Source organism: Pteropus medius, unplaced genomic scaffold (assembly GCF_902729225.1).
Source record: "Pteropus medius unplaced genomic scaffold, Ma_sr-lr_union100, whole genome shotgun sequence".
Classification (NCBI taxonomy): domain Eukaryota; kingdom Metazoa; phylum Chordata; class Mammalia; order Chiroptera; family Pteropodidae; genus Pteropus; species Pteropus medius.
The window spans coordinates 2,612,003-2,631,400 of record NW_024354503.1 but is presented as its reverse complement, the minus strand read 5'-3'; the positions used below and the strand labels follow the sequence as shown (position 1 = coordinate 2,631,400).

The 19,398-nt window shown below is 34.9% G+C and overlaps 1 protein-coding gene and 1 long non-coding RNA gene across 3 annotated transcripts in view; both read right to left on the bottom strand.

The window, feature by feature from the left end:
• KDM1A (lysine demethylase 1A) overlaps positions 1-19,398 on the bottom strand; it is a 52,646-nt gene that overhangs the window by 15,652 nt on the left and 17,596 nt on the right. Inside the window, exons 3-9 of one of the 2 annotated variants that reach the window (XM_039854938.1) lie at positions 17,809-17,868; positions 12,754-12,887; positions 10,071-10,149; positions 9,368-9,460; positions 8,350-8,456; positions 6,666-6,747; positions 5,907-6,001 (exon numbers count right to left, since the gene is read on the bottom strand). In XM_039854938.1, the coding sequence (XP_039710872.1) occupies positions 5,907-6,001; positions 6,666-6,747; positions 8,350-8,456; positions 9,368-9,460; positions 10,071-10,149; positions 12,754-12,887; positions 17,809-17,868 (650 nt within the window). The remainder of the gene's footprint in view (positions 1-5,906; positions 6,002-6,665; positions 6,748-8,349; positions 8,457-9,367; positions 9,461-10,070; positions 10,150-12,753; positions 12,888-17,808; positions 17,869-19,398) is intronic. The other variant, XM_039854939.1, reaches the window with a different exon arrangement.
• On the bottom strand, positions 857-4,743 carry LOC120596324 (uncharacterized). Its single transcript, XR_005651135.1, has 2 exons — positions 4,565-4,743; positions 857-3,329 (listed from the first exon to the last, which is right to left on the bottom strand). It is a non-coding gene; the product is annotated as an uncharacterized LOC120596324 (long non-coding RNA).

Sequence of the window (19,398 nt, the reverse complement as noted above, 5' to 3'; positions counted from 1 at the left end):
AGGCAGTTTGGGGGAGGGGTAGTGGTAAAGGGAGATGGTATCAGAAAGCAGCGAGGAATAAAGCAAAACTTAATAAAAGAGAAAAGGAGAACATAGAACAGTAACAAGAACAACAACAAACAAACAAAAACCAACCCAAGAGAGTACTGTCCTGTCTGACTGACATCAGATGACATGACTGCATCTCCACTACACACCACTCTACCTCGAGGCTCCACTTAGGAGACTATAGAAGAAACAGTCAGCAGTCAGGCCCCACCCATTTTCTGCCTAAACAATTATAGGAATGTTGCCAGTGAGACCAGGGATAGCTTCGAAACTTGAATTTTTTCCCCACTAACTTAAAAATTCCACTTTGAAATTAAAGGAATATTTGGAAAATAGTAAATAAAATACTTGTCCATTAGTCAATATTGCCTGGGAAAAAACCAGTGTTTTTGATATATTTAAATTCTGAATGTTTTTAAAATTAAGTTAGATATATTCTATTTGACATACTCAGACAGTGAAAAGAACTTTAGCAAATGACAACCTTTAAGAGCTTCTGAATACCTGTTTCAGGTCATTTCTTTCCCCTTGATGAGAACCTTCTGACTCCGTTAGCTTTACAAATAATTAGGGAAAAGAGTTGAAATACTGGCAATCTCTAAACACAAGCTGTAATAATTTTAGTTTTACCTGACCATTCTATTCTAGGTTCTTACAACTGTATCTTAAGAAAGGAACTCAGCAAATGATTTTACAGGGTATAATCATTATATTAGACAGCAGCTGGATTTCTATATTACAGCACAGCAAGAACATGTAACAGCAAACTAAGAAGTTTTTTTTTGGGGGGGAGGAGGACCCCTGGTAGTTTTTTGCTTAAAGAATTAAACAAAAAGGATATCACTTGAAACGGATTTTGATTATGACTTTTCAAAGCCATGGGTTTCCCTATGAAAGGCTCCAGATAAACAGTTCCTTCAAGACTAAGGAAATTTGGTGAGTCTCACTGCTCTAAATAGGTACAATCCTGATTGTTTGGGTCCTATAGATTATATGGAACATTCCTGAACATGGCTGGGAGAGTGGCAGCCTGTGCACACGTCTAGCCCATGCAGAATTTAGGGAAAGCCAAGCAACTTTCTCTGGATAGTGTCCCTGATCCTGCAAGAAGTCATCTCAAAGAAGAACAACTTTCTTTAGTTCTGCTTCCGGTTGCATTCTACCATCACAAGCTCTTTAGGTCTTCGAAAACATTATCTATCTCACTTCCAGTCTGTATGAGTTCTTTAGCAGCCGAGCAGAATGGAGGTAAGAGCAGCTAGGTTCTAGGTACAGAGTTCTGAGATTTAGCCAGAAGAAATCCTCAGAAATAACAACACATTGAGAAAAGCTGTAATGACCAAATCTGGCCAACAGAGGCCACAGTCAATCTCCACGTCTCCCACCATGCATTTCTAGAATTATGATAAAACAAAAGATTAATTCCTTTGATAAAACTTGGAAGAAGAATATTACATCTGAAGAGTCTCTAATTCAGATTCCCAAATAGCTGAGGGAACTGAGATATAGATACTATCCCTAAAGGGAGAATAAGGACAACGAGTATATCCTCTAAATAAAATTCAATGGGATTCTATAAATAAAAACTGTTGCCCCTTTCCCCCTCTTTAAATTCAAAGGGAATTTTTTAGGTAGTATAAATATCTGACTTCTCTAAAGCAATGACTAGGCTATGTAGAGAAGGCACACACAATGTGTCTAAAGAGTACACTCTAGCAATTCTAGCATATAGTGAAGATGCTCAGTAAATTCTTGTTAAATGAAATAAATTACTATAGTTTGGAAAAGCAAAGTAAGTATTATAACTATATTTGAAAGGAAAACAACTATTCTGCAACTTCAGGAACATTAAGGAAGACATATTTTTACACTGAGGGACTGGTAGTCAAGATTTTAAAGGGTAGAGAAAGAGTACCTTAAAAATACCAAATATATGTCCACAAAGGATGATGAAAATTGAAAAGGCCAATAAGCCTGTGTCAAAAGTATAATCTAAGCACCACTCTGTATAAATACAAGTGAAAACCGGCTACGTTATGATAGATACTGAGTATGTCCAGTTAACCGTCTTTGTGAGAGACCTGGCACCTGTTACCTTTTACCTATTATTTTTCTTCCTCATAAGAGTAGAGCCACTCAAGAAAATCAGTACCTTGTTTCTCCAAGTAGTTACTGAGTCTTTGGATCTCACTTGGTAATCTCTGTCTCTTTGTTTCTCTCAACAGTAGACCAGAGATCTTGTAATGCAGAATGCTATAGCAATACAGGAATTTGATTAAGATACCTTTTCATTACTCAAAAGAAACCAAAACAAAACTAGAATCTAAAGCCCCCGAGTTATTAGCTGGTATACAGGAGATGCAGAAAACATTCAGTCATTTCCCCTGTCTTCCTCCAACAATCCATGTTTTCAGTTCTCTCACTGTGATGCCCAAAATGTTCCTGAAATATGAATGACTCTATTTCCCAATCTTCTCCATATCCACTTAAAGCTGATTATAGTTCAGAGTATAAATCCATCATCAGTCAACCTGAGGGCAGCTGCTGTATTAGCTGCGATTGTTTTCCTAGCTAGAAGACACTTCTATTTATAGGAATATCCTCTATTAGAACCAAATAGAGAAGCCCTTGTTCTTCTCATCCAGAGCCAGAAAATCAGCCAAACACAGAAGCTTAACATTTTAGCTGTCAGTGTAGGACCAGAGAGAACAGAGAAGTAAACTCTTTTAGGGGTTCTTGTGATTGTGATAAAATGATAAGATAACAAAACAAAAACCACTTGCTATTTAATTTTTTCCTATAGCAGCAAAATGGCTAAGTATGGTGATATGTCTGTGTCTTTAAGACAAAATTGCAAGTGATATTTACAACTTTGTTAACTGCTGGCCTTGTACAGGATGAGAGAATTAATTCCTCCATAGTAACAACAGAGCCATCAAATCACCCTCTTTTCCACTGAGGCCGTCCACAAAGAATAGAGGAACATGACCCCACTTCATTTGACACCTTACTGAAGTAAAATCAATGGCTAGGTGAATGTCCACTCTAGGTAGGCCTTCTTAAGAGTAACTGTTAAAAGAAAGCTCTTTGAGAAAGAGACCCAGCTGATGCAGTCACATAGGCGATTAGAGTTGCACACACTTACTCATGCCCCAACCTTCCATGAAATATCAGCAAGGCATAGAAAAATAAGTATGAGAATTTGATCTGGAACCCCAGGCATGGATCCTGGCTCCACAATTTATTGACTATAACACATGTCTGAGCTTTAGATTCTTCCCCTGCAAAATGAGAGAACAAAGCAACTCAAATACATACTCAGATTTCCAAACTCATGAACATATTTGTAATTATAAATTAACAGGGCTATCGGCTCTTAGTACTTGTTCTGTAAGCTAAAGGCCAGTCTTTTGGTCCACAACTGTCTATTCCTACTCTGAGCTAGACTATTGGCAACAGCAAGATACAGAAACATTAACATGCCTTCTGAGGTTTAACTAACTTAAGGCAAGTGGAACTCAGGACTATAAAGAATTTTTCCCCAAATTTGAGAATGCTTAAAAAATCCTCCTTACTACTGCACCAAATAGAAACATACCAACTTCAAAAAAACCCTATAAAGATCAGAGTTAAATGACAATTACAAATTTCACTTGGAAAAATATCCCTGTATACAAAATGCTGAAAACCACATATCGGTTTAACAACTGTTTACTACAGTGCTACTCAAAGGGCTGATCCTGATGAGAATAAAGGAGCTTATGCCAGAACCTAAATAACAGGCCACTCCCTTTAATGAGAAAGTCTTGCTATGGAAAAAAGTCATCATCTGAACTAACAAGTGTGGTTAATGATGTAGTTTATTTATATTCTGGGGCCAGCTGTCTATCTCAACCCATAATAACCAATATTTAGTTCATGGACTGACAGCTGGTTACAGGCCACACTTGAAAGAAATACTGGTATACTATTAGAAACAAATGTTTTTTAAATGTGTTAAAGCTCCTCTAATACCAAGAAAGCAGACAATTTCTTTGGATATCTCTATAGAAAAAAGCTTTCTTTTTACTGTTAGAATAGACTTAATGAACCTAGGTGCTCTACATTCAGGAAAGTCTAAAGAAAAAGACAGTGTCTCAGTAATCAGTGATGATCTTTGGATTCCACTCCTTCTTGAGGACTAATGTGAGATACACTTTGGAGGTCTTCCTTCCTCAATTCAATTCTACATTACTGCCTAGCTACCTAAAACGCCTTTCTGGTCATGTTACTTCCCTGCTCTAGACCCTCTAAAATCTCAACCTACACATCAGCCTGGCAAGCAACATCCACCACTCTAAACTTTGGCTTTATATCATTGGACCCTCACCAGTATAATCCCATCCTACTTCAGAGACCTTAGACTTAAACCTTTTGCCTCCAATGTCTGTCCCTCCACAATCACATGTTCAAGCCCTAAGCTACCTTCCCAAATGCTCTCCTTCCCTCTAAATCTCTCCCCACCTTTGCCTCTCACCTCCAGAGACTCTTTCTCTTACCCCCTTGGCTCTTCAGTAGCAATTTAGTCTTGTATCTGATCCTTGGCAAATCTGCCTTGACTTTGTGTTTCTGAAATATACATGAGGAATATGTTTTTTTTGGGAAAACCCTTAGATTTTAATGATGTCTATTACTCCTGATGCTCTGGGTTCACAAGACATCACTATCTACTTTTGTATATGTTTGAAAATTTCCATAATAAAAAGTTGGGGGGGGATAATTATTAGTATACAAGTCTCACTACACTGTACCATCTTACATGGCAGGGAATGTCTTATTCACCTCTATATCTTTTACAGATCTTTGCAGAGTAGTGAAAGATTATTAAATTGTTCAGTTAACCTCTACTTCACCCTTTTACTCCCATTTCATTTTGTTCATTCTGCCAGAAAGCTACCTCCAAAAGGCCTGGCAGGAAGTTTGGATCCAGAATGGTAGAGATGGGAAAAAGGCATTCCCTGAAAGTCTGCCCTTCTCTGATATGCACCCCATAAAGCTTGAAGGTATAGGAATAGGTGAGGATGTCCCATGGGACAGATCATATAAAATTCAAGAGTTAGGATCTTAACCACTTTCAGCAACAATAGCCAAACTGTCATATGCATAGCAAATCTTCGCTTCCTCAAAACATAAAGATGATAATGTGCTTTTATCCTGAGGACTGAAGACTCCCTCACTACTGATGGGGGAATCAGTAAAACTTCTAAATAGAAACTTTTGAATTTCACTCACCCCTAAAAATTCGGACTGCTTTTCACAGTGTAAGCCCATCAGCTAGTTGTTAAACTACTCTCACTCTCCTAAACCAAACATCACTTCCATGCCACTGCCGTACTAAGCAAAGGAAGCTCCTCTGTACCTCTGGGTCAATAAATATCTACATAAGCATCTGGCTAAATACCACCATTTGGCTATCAGGCCATTAAAAACTTGAGCCTACAAACACAAAACTGAAGTCATAAAGAGCACATGGAGCTAAAGCACATGATGGGAGGCACAATACAAAGAAATGAAGAATCAGGTGTTAATTACACAGGTCTCTTGGAGTAGGTGGCCACAGCTTAATAAAAAGATTAACTTTCTAGCTAGCTTTCATTAAACGTCTAAAGATAAATGCTTAAACAGACATATAATTTGCATACATGCAATATAATCCCTTCCTATATAGCTCAGAGTTAAGGAACAATCAGAACAATGTCACATCATTTATGCCCTCAGTTCATATGTATATGTGTGTATATTAACCCACACATTTCCCCCAAAATCGTTTTCAACTGAACCAAAAAAATTTTGAAAAGTTCTGTTTGTCTTCCACTTACAGCTTGTCCATTGGCTTCATAGAGTGGGCATTTTTGCTTGATCTTGGCCAGTTCCATATTTACTTGTTTGCTGACCACAGCCATGGGATTCCCTCCTAGAAAAAACTCAAATGATTAAATTTGACATACCTTTTATGAAGAGAACAATATTCTCAAAGCAAAAATATTTTTTACTCAAAATTTAAAATACTTTAAATTTAGGGTATGTATAATATATATTTTAAAAATACCTAAAGTAAAACAAATGTGTAAGGTAAGCATAAAGAAAGCAAAAAATTACCTTTAATCCCACAAAGTTAACATTTTATTACAGATCTAATATGCATAAAATTATAGACATACACACATACAAAAAGATAACACATATGTTTTTTAATCTTTTCAATTTAGCAGTAAATTATGGAAATCATTTCATGTTAACATGCAGCATAATTTTTAGTGTAACAATTTAATCTTGTAATTTGTGTTTTGCTCTCGCACATTAAAAATGCTCCAAATATAACATGGTCCATTTGTCTACTTTCTCAGGATAATTTGCTAAATAAAACTGGATTTGCTAGGTCCGAATGTATGTACAATTTAAATTTTGCACATATTGATACATCCTTTCAGGAATACTATTTGTTAATTTACCTCTCACTAACACTAAGAATAGTATCTTTAACCAATATATTTTAAAACTGTATCTATGGTTTTAAAATATAAGCTTAAACAATCTTGGGAGTCTCAGACTTTATATTACAGCACAAAACCACTTACCAAGACCTGTTACTACCATGGCTCCAAGGTCAGCTACATAGTTTCCTTTGCGAAATGTGGCAACTCGTCCCCCTACACGATCCTGTTTTTCAGAAATTAAACAGCTAAAATCATCAATTCTATTTTAACCATAAGAACCTGGCATGATACCAGCCCAAGCCACTGTCTTTTATAATGTAAAAAGAAAGGTATAGTTTAGAGTTTACATGGAGTGCAGTGAACAGTACTGTGGGCATGGAGAGCAAATGAAGTCTAAGTGGAAGCCTATGTGAGGAAGAGGCAGGTAAAATGACATCTAAGAAGGATAGAACTATGATGGGAGGAAGGAAACAAACTGATAGTCAAAGATATATTTAGTCATAGGTACTGTTTGTTATCTCTACTGGCTGTCTCTAACACCACTAAGGTACAGGCTGAGCAAGAGTCGCCCATATAGAAAGTATCTGTTCACAAATTCTAACACTAAATGCCATCTTTCTATCACTGAGTTCCGACTCTTTCCCTCCATCCTCGAAGTCAGCTGTGAATGATTTGACTGATGATTTCTCTGACAAACGGTCCTCTCATGAAGGCCTATGCCCAGGGACAGAGTGTCTGCTGTACATGAACTGTTGACAATTCCTCTTACTCTTAAACAGGCCCAGGTTTATCTTTGCTGACTACTGATTTTCAAGTATGGGGAAACCTTACTAAGCTGCAGTGATATTTCAATCATGAATAAGTAATATGGGCATACTCTATAAACTACAAATACACAAAAAAGCAAAACGAAACAAAAACCTGTACACTGGATTAAAACTCTACATGGATAACGATCATAATGATCCCCTTATTACTTACTGTATTCTTAGTACACAGGGCACACAATTGTTTTCTAAATTAATAAATAACATTTTTATATGTTATTTATATGTTATTTATTATGTTAATAAATAACATATCAGGAATTGTTTACTTTTGATTTCCCCATACTCTACTTGAAAAGACTATTTTAAAAATTAACAATTTATAACAAGCAATTTGGATTGCAGTACACATAACATTTTAAAAGCTTTTATAAAATTTTAGATCATTTAGGTTACCCTGAGAAGTGTTTTTTTAAATGATGGGAGACTGGGGAGGCCTTTAAGTTACTGGAAGATAATTAAGTCGCAAAGTTTACTCATGACAATAATTTGAACAGTAGCATCCTAACGTGTTTTTTACCCCCACTCTGTGCCAGCATCCCTTTCTTCCTTCAGTTTCCATTTCTCTCTCTAGGACTAATGAGAAGTGAACCAATATCTTGGCTTCATCAGGCCCTAAAATATGGCTGTAGTCAAAAAGCAACTACTTTCCCTTGGCTATCAAACGGAATACAGTTCACTCTGTTCCAACACTGAAAATAACTGCCTCCTGCAAAAGATGTGTCCATGAAGCCCCCATCACCACCCCAAATGACCTGCAAATACCCATCAAAAGAGATGGATCATTTACAAACTCTAAATACTCACTGAGCACCTTTCAAAGCTTTACTGTAAAAAATGCTTTATCCAATATAAATAACACTATCCAAAATACTCTAAGTATTAATACTAATCAATTTGGTTTAGTTCAAGTTATACAATTCCTTAATTTGCAACAAATAATTTCCTTATCATATTTCTATTAGGCTAGGCTTTTAAACCTAAAATAAAATTCTTACCCTGGCTTCCAGAAGTGTGACATCCATTCCAAAACTCTGTAACTGACGAGCTGCTGCCAAGCCTGAGACGCCAGAGCCTATAATAATTACCTTTCCTGTCTTTTTAGCTAAAAACAAAAAGAACAAAAATTAGAATATTTTGTTGTAGGTTTGAGTTTGCATTTATGGCATTTTATCATGAAAACCTCTAGGTTCCAAAAGTGTCATGATATCTTACAAAGCAAACAATTCTAGACAGTTATTTTCAAAATATTGAAACTATCTGAATATAAACTAGCAAATATATGAAATTTATGAACTTTAATTTAATGTTGAAAATTTATAAATGAAATTCTTTATCTTAGGATTTACTTTCTCATTTTCTTAAAAGTTAAGTGCTTTAGCATCTGTGACCTTTGGTTAACTCACTATAAATAATCTGTTTCGTTTATTTACTTCACAATTATACTAGGACAATTTGACCAGCCAACCCCTTTATTCTTAAAGCTATTTTCTTTAAGCTCTACTTCTATAGTCTTCAGTACCCCTTTTTGAAGAATTATTAAAGCATCAAAACTAAATGTATTTTAATAATAAAAATAAATGTATTAATTCTCAAAATATTCCTATCTCCTGGATTCTTGGATTCTGCAGATACCATGCAAGGGATAAATAGTATTTAAAAAATAAAAATGCAACCGTTAGCAGTAGAAAGAACTGGTCGATGAGAGAAAAATCTCGAACCTCCAGCTTTTATAATGAACTTTCACTTTTGACAAATTTTATATTTTTAACTGATTCTTCTTAAACTGGAAATCTAGTACCTTTTATTAAGTACCTATCAAAACAGAAATTATAGGAAATGAGAATTTACAAAGAGATTTTATTTTTACTTTGACTTTATAAAATAAACTTTGGAATATTCTGACTCTAAATATAGGCTTAGAAATCAAAATAAAATGCTAAAAGCCTCCTGGAAATAATATAGAGTCCTAGAACTAAAACATAAAATCATAAAATGCATTGGCCAGGTCCTTACTTGGGAGGGGTTTTATCCTCTTATAGATTCCGAAGTTGATAAGACCATGACGCTCTAAATAACTGTGAACTCGGTGAACAAGTACAGTATCACCTACAGAATAAATGAATTTAAAAACATGTTTATATTTTTAGCAGTTAAAATGAAAAACTCTGACTCTTCTTTTTCTCCAAAATTTCTCCATACATCTTTTCCATAAGCCTTTAGAAAAGTGATTCATAGAACAATTAGTCTGTGAGGTAGTACAAAATGCATGTTACATAAGGAATTTTTAAGAATGACACTACCCTGTAGACGAAATGAAAGACAAAACCAATTCTTTTTAATGTAGTATTATGTTCATTTACTTTGGCAAAAACGTTACACGATTTTGTTGCTGGTAAATGGGTTATGAGAGAGCCAGATAGCCAGCCAATTGAACATCAACAAAGTACTCCAGGGATTAAAGTTGGAACATAGGTCTGGGGAAACTATAAGCAATCTCTTGAACTCACTCATCTGTCAACGCAATTTAAAAACCAGGAAAACAATTACAAACATACAAAATAGCTTTTCTACAAGGCTCATTTTTGCACAGCACGAGGTAAAATAAAAGGAAAATATGAATAAAAAAATTAATGTTTTATTAAGAAACCATGAGCCTCCTGGAAGAAAATATTTATTTTCACAATCCAACACGAGTCCTACTGAAAACATTACTTACTGTTATAAGGTGCTTCTAATTGTTGGAGAGTAGCCTCAAATGTAAGCTGAATCTTTGGATTATCCAACCACAACTGCAACTGTATTTAAACAATAGAAATTGTATTACATACGATTAGAAACAGACCATTTGAACACTTTAATATATCTTTTTAAGGCCCCAAATATGGGCTTTTCCTTTCTTTGAAACAATGAAGAAGAAACTGATGAAATACAAAACCATGTCAAATGAGTGAATTATTGAAGAAGCTGGGAGGTATTTAACCTAAAAAGAAAAATACCTAGTAATTTGCCAAGATCATACATTTGGTAAGAAGCAAAGAGAATTTAAACCTGGGTTACATGATTTGAGAGATACCAAGTAGATAAAATCCGCAAAGTCAGATGATTGACTAGATATACAGAAGTAGGGGGAAAAGAGGTGCCAAGCATCACTCCTCAGTTTTCGGCTTGCACAACTAAATGAGTTGGTATACCATTCAGAGAATGAGGATCACTGAAAGAAGAGATAATGAATCTAGTTTTTAGACGATCAAAGAGATATAAGGTTGACATCTAGGTATATAGCTGAGGCTCAGAGGAGAGTCAAGGTCTAGAGCCATTTACTTATGGGTAATAACTGAAGTCAAATGTGTAGAAGAGGGCTTCTGGGGAAAAAAAAACAGAAGAGAGGAGAGGACCAGAGCCTTGAGGAACTCCAGCCAGCTCACGTAATGACCTGCTGTTCCAAGGATAAGCCTACAAAGCAGTCAGAGAGGAAAACAGCCATGGGAGCAGGAGAAACACCGGAACACTATGTTATGTTAAGGGAGTAGTGTGTTCAAGAAAAAGGAGTGGTCAATTATTTCAAATACTACTGAAAAAGCAGTAAGGTGAGGAGTGAAAAATATTATGGTACAATCAATGGCCTCTAATATGATTTCTCTTCATATTGAATATATATCTGCAAAATGCAAGAACAACTACATACCACCACATTCGAGTCTTAGCTAAAACTTAAGACTGTTCCATAGACAAGTTTCGATGAAGAAGGAATTTGGTCATGTCTAAATAAAATTAAAAGATGTAACCAAATTCATATGCATCTCTACTTTTCTCTGTGGTCACTGTCATGGGAAAATGAAATTCCTCAAGTACACCCTGGGCCCAAGCTCCTTACCCCTAAACGTAAGCCTTCCTTCTCCTTCCACCCTATAAAATAAAGCTCAGGTCATAGGTTCTACTTCAATAATCCTAAAGTTGCACTTTTAAACTGTGGAAGCAAAACAAGTAGTTTAAGACAAGATAACTGATAGAATCTTATAGGAGACAATGATTCATGTTCTGTTTTATAGCCAGAGATCAAAACTCTAACCTGGGCCAGTCTTTACCCAATTCTGGACTTCTGGTCACAGGAAATGAATCAGTGAAAACAGATCACTGTAAATCCACCACTCGAATTCAAGTAAAAAGTGAAAACTCCCCTCAGATGAATTAAAAAGACAATTTTATCTAAAAAATCCACTTAAATCAAATGTTGATATGCCACACAGATGTTGATTCAGTTATAAGATAGATCAGTCTCAGAAATACATTCAAAATTTTCCACTCATTTAAAAAAAATCAACTGTTTTTTCTTCACAAAAAAAGAACCTTTACTCTGTATTACAAAAACCCAGTATAACCTACAAATCACTCCAGCTAAATGACATTTAACAATCCATACTTAGTAATGGTTTTGCAATCTAACAGCCAAAATAAAGTTAGTGGTGGCTAAAAAGTGGACATGCTAAAACGACACCTCTGAGCTATATACAAAATAACAAATTAACAAATTAAAATGTAAATTTGCTTTGATCAGCCCCGAGTACAATGTTCTGAATAGTACCTTGCTCTCTTCTACTCTATGGCTAAAGAATTTCTCATGAATAAAGGACATGAAACAAAAATTCACAGAAGAAACACACGCAACTAATAAATGTGAAGAAGCAGTCAAAGTAATCAAAGAAATAGAAAATACATAAAATGATTTTGGTCTATTATAGCAGCACAGATTATCATCATTTTAAAAACAAAAACGGGGGGGGGGCAAGGCAATGAGGGTGTCACCTGGTTCAACCTCTCAGGGAAGCAATCTGGCAATAGATATCAAACTTAAAGTGTTTATAATTTTTAACAAAGTTGTTTTCCTTCTGGAACTCTATCAAAAGGAAATAAACAGTCTAGAATGTATAAAAGTTGTTCAGAGCTTAATTATAATAAAGCAAAAATATTTAAATGTCCAACATTCAAAAATATTTAAATGTCCAAATATTTAAATTACGACCCAACTGTCAAGACAAAATATTACGCAGGCATTAAAATCAATCATTTAGCCAGAGGAGAAGGATAAACCAGATGAATAGAACAGAATAAGGGTTTCTTTTATCCTAGGAAAAATGACAAAGTGATTATTTTAAAAGTATATTAAAAAAAATGTTACAGACTCATATTGCTTACGATGTTATGAGGAATGAAAAGGAGCCAAAAAATGAGAGCAAGTCGGATCTCAATTTTCTAAAAACAAGAATTACATATATGTTTAAAAATATCTGAAGAAAAAAACAACTAATTTTAAACAACAGTTCTGTCTTTTTCCCATATTCTTTGTAAGAGTAATAAGTACTTTCTATAATCAAGGTAGAAAAGATGACACGGAAACTTACTGTGCGGTTTCTAATAAACAGAAAAACCTTCTGGGTCTGTTGTGGTCCACTGATGATATCTGGAAAACAAGCTGCTTCTTGAGAAGTCATCCGGTCATGAGGAAGTCTACTCTGGAACGCTGCACCCTCCACACCTAGCAAAGAAAGCAAACGACTCTGGGAAAAGTGCAAGTGAATACAAAACTTAGGATAATGACTATGCCTTCAAACTTCTTTTTGGCCTGAAGAACCTCTATAAAGCTTTGCCTCAGACAATCCTACCTCCTTTTCTAACAAAACAATTTGCTCAAAAGCTAAAATAGCCTTATAATTTAGGCACTCAGGTGTAACATTCCAAAATTACAGTCTACTGAGTGAAATACATGTTATGAAACTTAACGAGACACTGGAATATTTTTTCTTTTACAAAACAATTTTATAATATTGGAGGACACACTAATTAAAATTAGTATCAATAATACTCTATAATAAAATTTAAAAATAAAGAACCAGAATAAAGGAAAATACAGAAAAGCAAGAGAGGCTATGGAGTGGTAAACACAATCACATGCCTTCTTTTGGGATTATAGCAGGGAACAAGAGGACTCTAAGGTTTAATAATCAACAGGACAAAATACACTATCTTGTCAATGGTATCATCCATTAGTTCCTATAATTCATTGCTGGCAAGCAGTGAGAGAAATTAAGCAGACTGCAACTATGAGACAAAAGAAAGCAAGGAATTTTCCTTTTCTGGCAGAAACATTAGAAATGTTTCAGTACGTACCAAGTAAATTCGTTACTGCATATGCTATATACTACATATACTTGTAGTGTATAAATATCTTATATACTACAAGTAAAATATATGTTATTTTGAAACTCTTTAAATTGGGTATTAAATTGATGTTTTCATAAGCTGCTGGTTAAGCACATCTTTATAACATGTCCTTATACATATATTTACATATATTTTACTTGTATATCTAAGATCGCCTTATAAAAATATATTTAACCACCAGCTTATGAAAATATCAAGACACAATTTAAAGAGTTTTAAAATTCAATACCACTGAAGTAATTATATACGAGTAATGAAATAGCCACCTGATATCCACTTATTTTAAAGCACATAAAACAAGTTGGAAGCACTGATAATGAAAGCAAAATTAAAGGAAAGGCATTTGTAGGATTAGGAGAATAAAAAGAACAAGGCAGGAAAGTTCTAAATTAGAAAATTATAGCTTAGCCATTGAGGTGCTGTTTCCACAAAGACATTCAAACACTACCTAGAAAAAAGCAATGGTTAACCAGAGGTTAAGCAAAAATGCCTAATGCTAATATGGGCTGCACATTAAGAAACACTGCTTTTGGAGACAAGGGGAAAAATCTATCCATCCACAGTGGATAATGAGGGCACGAATGCTGTTTCAAATAACTAAAGTAAATCAATCCTTACATTTAATGAATCCCAACCTAAAATTAAAGACTGTCTGGATAATTTTATTCCTTAAAGAAAAAAATAATCAGTAAGAGCCATGTATTTGAGGATGGAGCATGAAATTAAGGCAAGAAAAGAAGAAATGCTGACTATCAGGGGTACAGGTTATTTCAGTAATGTGAAATTTTCTGAAACTATACAGCTTTAATATCCCCAGTTCCCTACCACCAAAATCAAAACAAACAAAAAACAAAACTAAGATCAAAAACATGTCACATTATAAGGAGCATTATATACATAATAATAATAATCCTGAGTATTTGGACCAAGTATCTCTTAATAGTTTACTTCTTGGTATATTTCATGAGTGTGCACTATTAACACGAAAATCCATAAAATCTATAAATTTTACTTCTCTCTCCTCAAAATAGGGGTAGCTTGCTTTCTTAGATATATTACCTTCTACATGTTTAATAGGTGATCACTGAATATCAACCCTACTGCAAAATATAGTCAATGACAGGAAAACCATGTAGGAAAAAACACTAAATTTTATACATCTGGCTCCTTGTTCTAAGAGTTCTTATCATCAAAAATCACTAATCTAGCTGGCTAACTTTGGGAATCTTGAGGATATGTAACAATTAAGACGTTTTATTAAGTCATGTGGTAGTTTTAAAGTATCTTTAAATCAAATATCAAAAGCTTAACAAAAGGAATTTAAAGAAGCCAAAAGTTGTGACATTGGTGTATCCGTGAATAGTCTCTTCTCTATCTCGATCTTCTACGATCACATCTAAAAAACCTAATTGTTCCTAAATAATCAATTTTTAAAAATGAAAAATGGCTTCTAAAAATTCTCAGTAATTATTACCTTCCTCTTGGTTTTTAGAGATGAAGACTATTATTTCAAGGAAAGACAACGACTATCGAAATCAAGATAAAAAGGCTGCAAGATAAAAATCTAATCTTTTTTCAAAGAAAAATTAATTTGGAACCTAAACTGTTCAGGAGTTAAACCAAAACATCCTTTTTATAGGATATTTCCAAAATGAACTAATAGACCACTCTGGATAATCTAACTCATGTTCTCCTTTAGAGGAAGACACCTTAGATAATACAGCTGACTTTAATGATATCCTTATTAAAGGGAAGTATCAGTAGTACAGATAATTCAGAAATAACTTATACTTGGCTCTGGAATATAGCTTTTTACTTTGGTGTTTGCGTGCACTTAACAGAATCTGGTATTCCAGAAATCTAGACTCTTTCAAAGATGCTATCTAAAATTTTTTAAAGCCCAAGGCTGCCTACATAACAATCTTGCCCTTTGGTCAATTCCTTTTTATCACTATTTCACATAGGAAATGCCAGCATCACCTTTCAAAACATAGTCATGCTAAAAGCACTACTGCCCTTTCTAATGGTCTGGCTCAGCAATTTCTCTGAATACAGTAGTAGTAGTTACATTGTATAAGGGAATAATTTACACCTTTTCAGATAGATAAATTTGAGAGGCATTGAGAGGCAGAAGAGAAGAGGGAAGAGATGATGATATAGGCCTTCTAGTCCATTAAATCATTTCTCCCCTGATTCTGATGATAAAGGTAGCATCTTGAGAAGAATAAGGTAACAGATATATAAAAATTAACAAAGAAAAGAAGGTCTCTATGAGTTACTTGTCATTTTTTTTTTCCCAGAAAGTAGATAAATTAACTATAATTAGATTTCTAGCTGAAGAGTGAAAACAAAAGCCTGACAGGACCTACCTATAAAAGACTACTTAAAATTAGTAAACTACAGATATGCCATATCTAGTCCTATAATAGTTTTTTGAAATAAAGAGAGTAAAGAATAGGGGGAGAGGAAAGGAAAAAAGAGAATCCCATGATTTCTTGTTTTAGAGGTTTGATTTTTAGGATAAACAGACACCAAATGATTCTATGAGGGACAGTGTAATGAATAGTCTGATTAAAAAAACAAGACCTCTAGGTTCTCACTCCTTCAACTGCTGGCGTATCCCTGGGTCAAGTCATTTAACTTTGTTTCAGGTCTGAATCCATAAAACAGGTGATACAATACTACCTGTTTGTCTAGGAAGCTAGACAAGATGACCTTGAGTTCCCTTCCAACTTAAGATTTAGGATGTACACACCAACTTGATGTGGATTTTAAAAAATCAAGATATGATCCTGGCCCCAAGATACTCATGAGGGTCATTTGGTTTTATTAAGAGAAGAATGTTGATCACTTATAAGTAAATGTTTCTAATGCTGATGTATCATCTCACAAATACATGCTTCTGAACATGACAAAGATCTGAAGAGAGATCTCAGAATAGTCACTTCCATTCCTGGAAACACTTAAAATTCATGTTCTACTAATATTAAGTCAGTAGCACCACAGTTTTAAATGTAAGTCTGCTTTTACTTTTAGCAATATAACATAGTTAAATTAAGCAGAAGAGTAAATTTATTCACATAAAAACAAAAAAGCAACAAGAAAATAATATATTTCTTCAAGATTAAAGTTCTAAAGTCTATCTCTGATCCTCAACAATTCCATGATGACCCAATTGTTCGTCCTTTGATGAAAAGCACTCTCAAAGGTTAATCTGCCACAGATATAGACTCTGAATGAGGATTTTTAACTCCTCCAAGATAACCATGTGCTTACTGGCAATTAACTGCCGATCCTAGGGACAGCATTTAAAGGAAGTCTACTTCCAACATTCCGGATTCCCAAATACTAATTTCTGCATTAACACTGAACTATCTTTGCTCCAAGAGAGTAAAATACAAATACTCCCTGGACCTGCTTTACACAAACTGCGATAAACAAATAATTTTAAAGTAGACTTAACAGTTGAAAAGTGACAAACTCCAAAAATGAAGTAATATCTATTCCAATTTATAAAATCAGCCTTAACACTGGAACACACAAAAGCATCCTTTAAGAGGCAAAGGATGAAATCCAGACATGCTATTTTGGATTCCTAGAACAAACTTTAACTGTTTCAAATGGACCCCTAAAAGTCATTTAACCTTTTACTTTTTCCTAGAAGTAAAAATCTCAGTTTGGTCTGAAATGAGCATTTTGAGCAGACTTTTTTTTAAATAAGATTAATTTTTGTGTGAGAAAAAGTTTAAACTGCAAAATGATTAACTATGTAATATTAACTGAAAAAAATTTATCCAACGCCATGTAACAACCATTGCTAGAGTCACGTGCCTGACTAGTTCTAGAATGCCTTACGGTCTTTTTTTTTTGAAGACTTTCAGTCTATGGATTCTCCTCTGTAGATACAGTTATATTTCTTTTTAAAGGTCCCAATTCCTAAGCCTATGTTTTATATCATGTTTACTGTTACTATAAAGGCTGCTGGGGAGAAAAGTACCGCCATCTCCTTAAAAACATGAAGAAGAGCGGAGGGCTGAGATCGGCCTGAGGACTTCAAAAGGTTTTGCTTGCCTTTGTTCTGGCTACACTCTCTAATACTACTCTGTTCTTTGCGTTATATTTCCCCTGCGCTTCTGGCTAAAATGTGGATACCACAGCCAAAAACACTTGCAAGCATCAATCCCTGACTTGGCGGCTCTTGCTACTAAGTGGCAAGCATCTAATGCCACCCTCACCTGATGCTTGGCCGTCTCCATACCCTCCAGAACTGTCGTCTTGAAGTCCTCCTGCTTGCCCTGTGGAAGGAAAGAGGAGAACTCAGGGACCTTACTCCATAATTAAGATAATATCTGGACATAAAGGCCTAATAGTTGGCGACTCACGAATTCACCACCAACTAGTAAACCCATATTCAGAGAGCTCCTTCTGGAATCAAGGCCCAGGGAATCACATCATAGTCTTCAAAATTCTGGTCAGGAAATTTCAACTTTACACGCTGATTCTTGTTGAAAGATAGCAGAACAAAATAACATAGTATTTCTAATCACTAAACCTTTGCTGTCAGTCTCGTTTACTAGTCAAGTTTGTATAGGGGAAAAAAGGGATTCCAAATGTCTTTTGCTGCTTGTTGCTAGACTGAGAATGCGTGTGACATGGGCTCAAGGATCTGGAGTTATAACAATTCAGCATCCGCTCAATCTCTCTCTGTCTTCACTTTTCTATCTAAAAAATATATTTGACAATAAGCAAAAGACATAATTTTAATGAAAAATTCTCCTCTTGACTTCGAAGCAGGGACTGTAACAAAATAATTCAGTTCCAAAAAAGTTTTATTTACTATACACGCTAGACAGCGCTAGCTAGATCTGAGTATGCCAGTGCTTCCTTAGCAAAACTTTAAAACACACTATAAGATGACCTGCAGTCATATGCCAAGTACTGTAGACAGACACACACACAGGGTAGGGGACAGGCAAGATCCTGGGGGAACTTCTACCTTAAGCTACATGATAAGCCTGATAAAAAAAATTTCTTCATTGGTTAACGTATAGAAATAACTTCAAAATAAGTATTACAGCTTGAAAGTTCAATCTGAGAAAGATCAGGAGAGATCATCTTCCAGGCTCTTCCAAAATCTATCACCAAGACAGATGCTATGATCCCCTTACACTCCTAGCCACCTAGTACACCATGAAAAACTACAGTGTGATCTCTGGAAGATATGACACCCCTCACCCCATGATCTAAAAACTGATAAACTTCATTTAACCAGTTTATTTTAAAAGAATTTCAACTAGAAGCAAGTTGACTGTTCTACCATTTGCGTTAAAAAGGAGCAGCAAAGTGAAACTAACATAGCACACTTACTGTAGGAATGCTCCTAGGTCTTTAAGACTTAAAATGACATCATCATCTTTAAGTATACGAAGGTGTTAAGTATACGAAGACAGAAATGATTTCTGACAACACTAGAACGTATTGCTAGAATGTATATGCTCTGCTTTGAAGGTAGAATAGAATCTCACTAGAAAATTATCTCTCTTTGATCTTGTCTAAAGGGCCCTTTAGGTTCTAGAAGATTATGCTTCTCAAACAGGGCACAAGGCATATGATTTGTTGTTTGTAGCCTTTGGAAAAGGACATATTAATTATGAAGAGATGACTCCAATTACTTGATCCAACCTGCAAACTTAACTTGAAAATGCAGGCTTTACACTTAAAATTTTACTTTTAAAGTTTAAATCAAAAATGTTCATTCTTAGTAACTTCTGGATTTATTCATTAAAAAAAAAAAATCAGAGTTAAAAAAATTTGTTGACATTGTT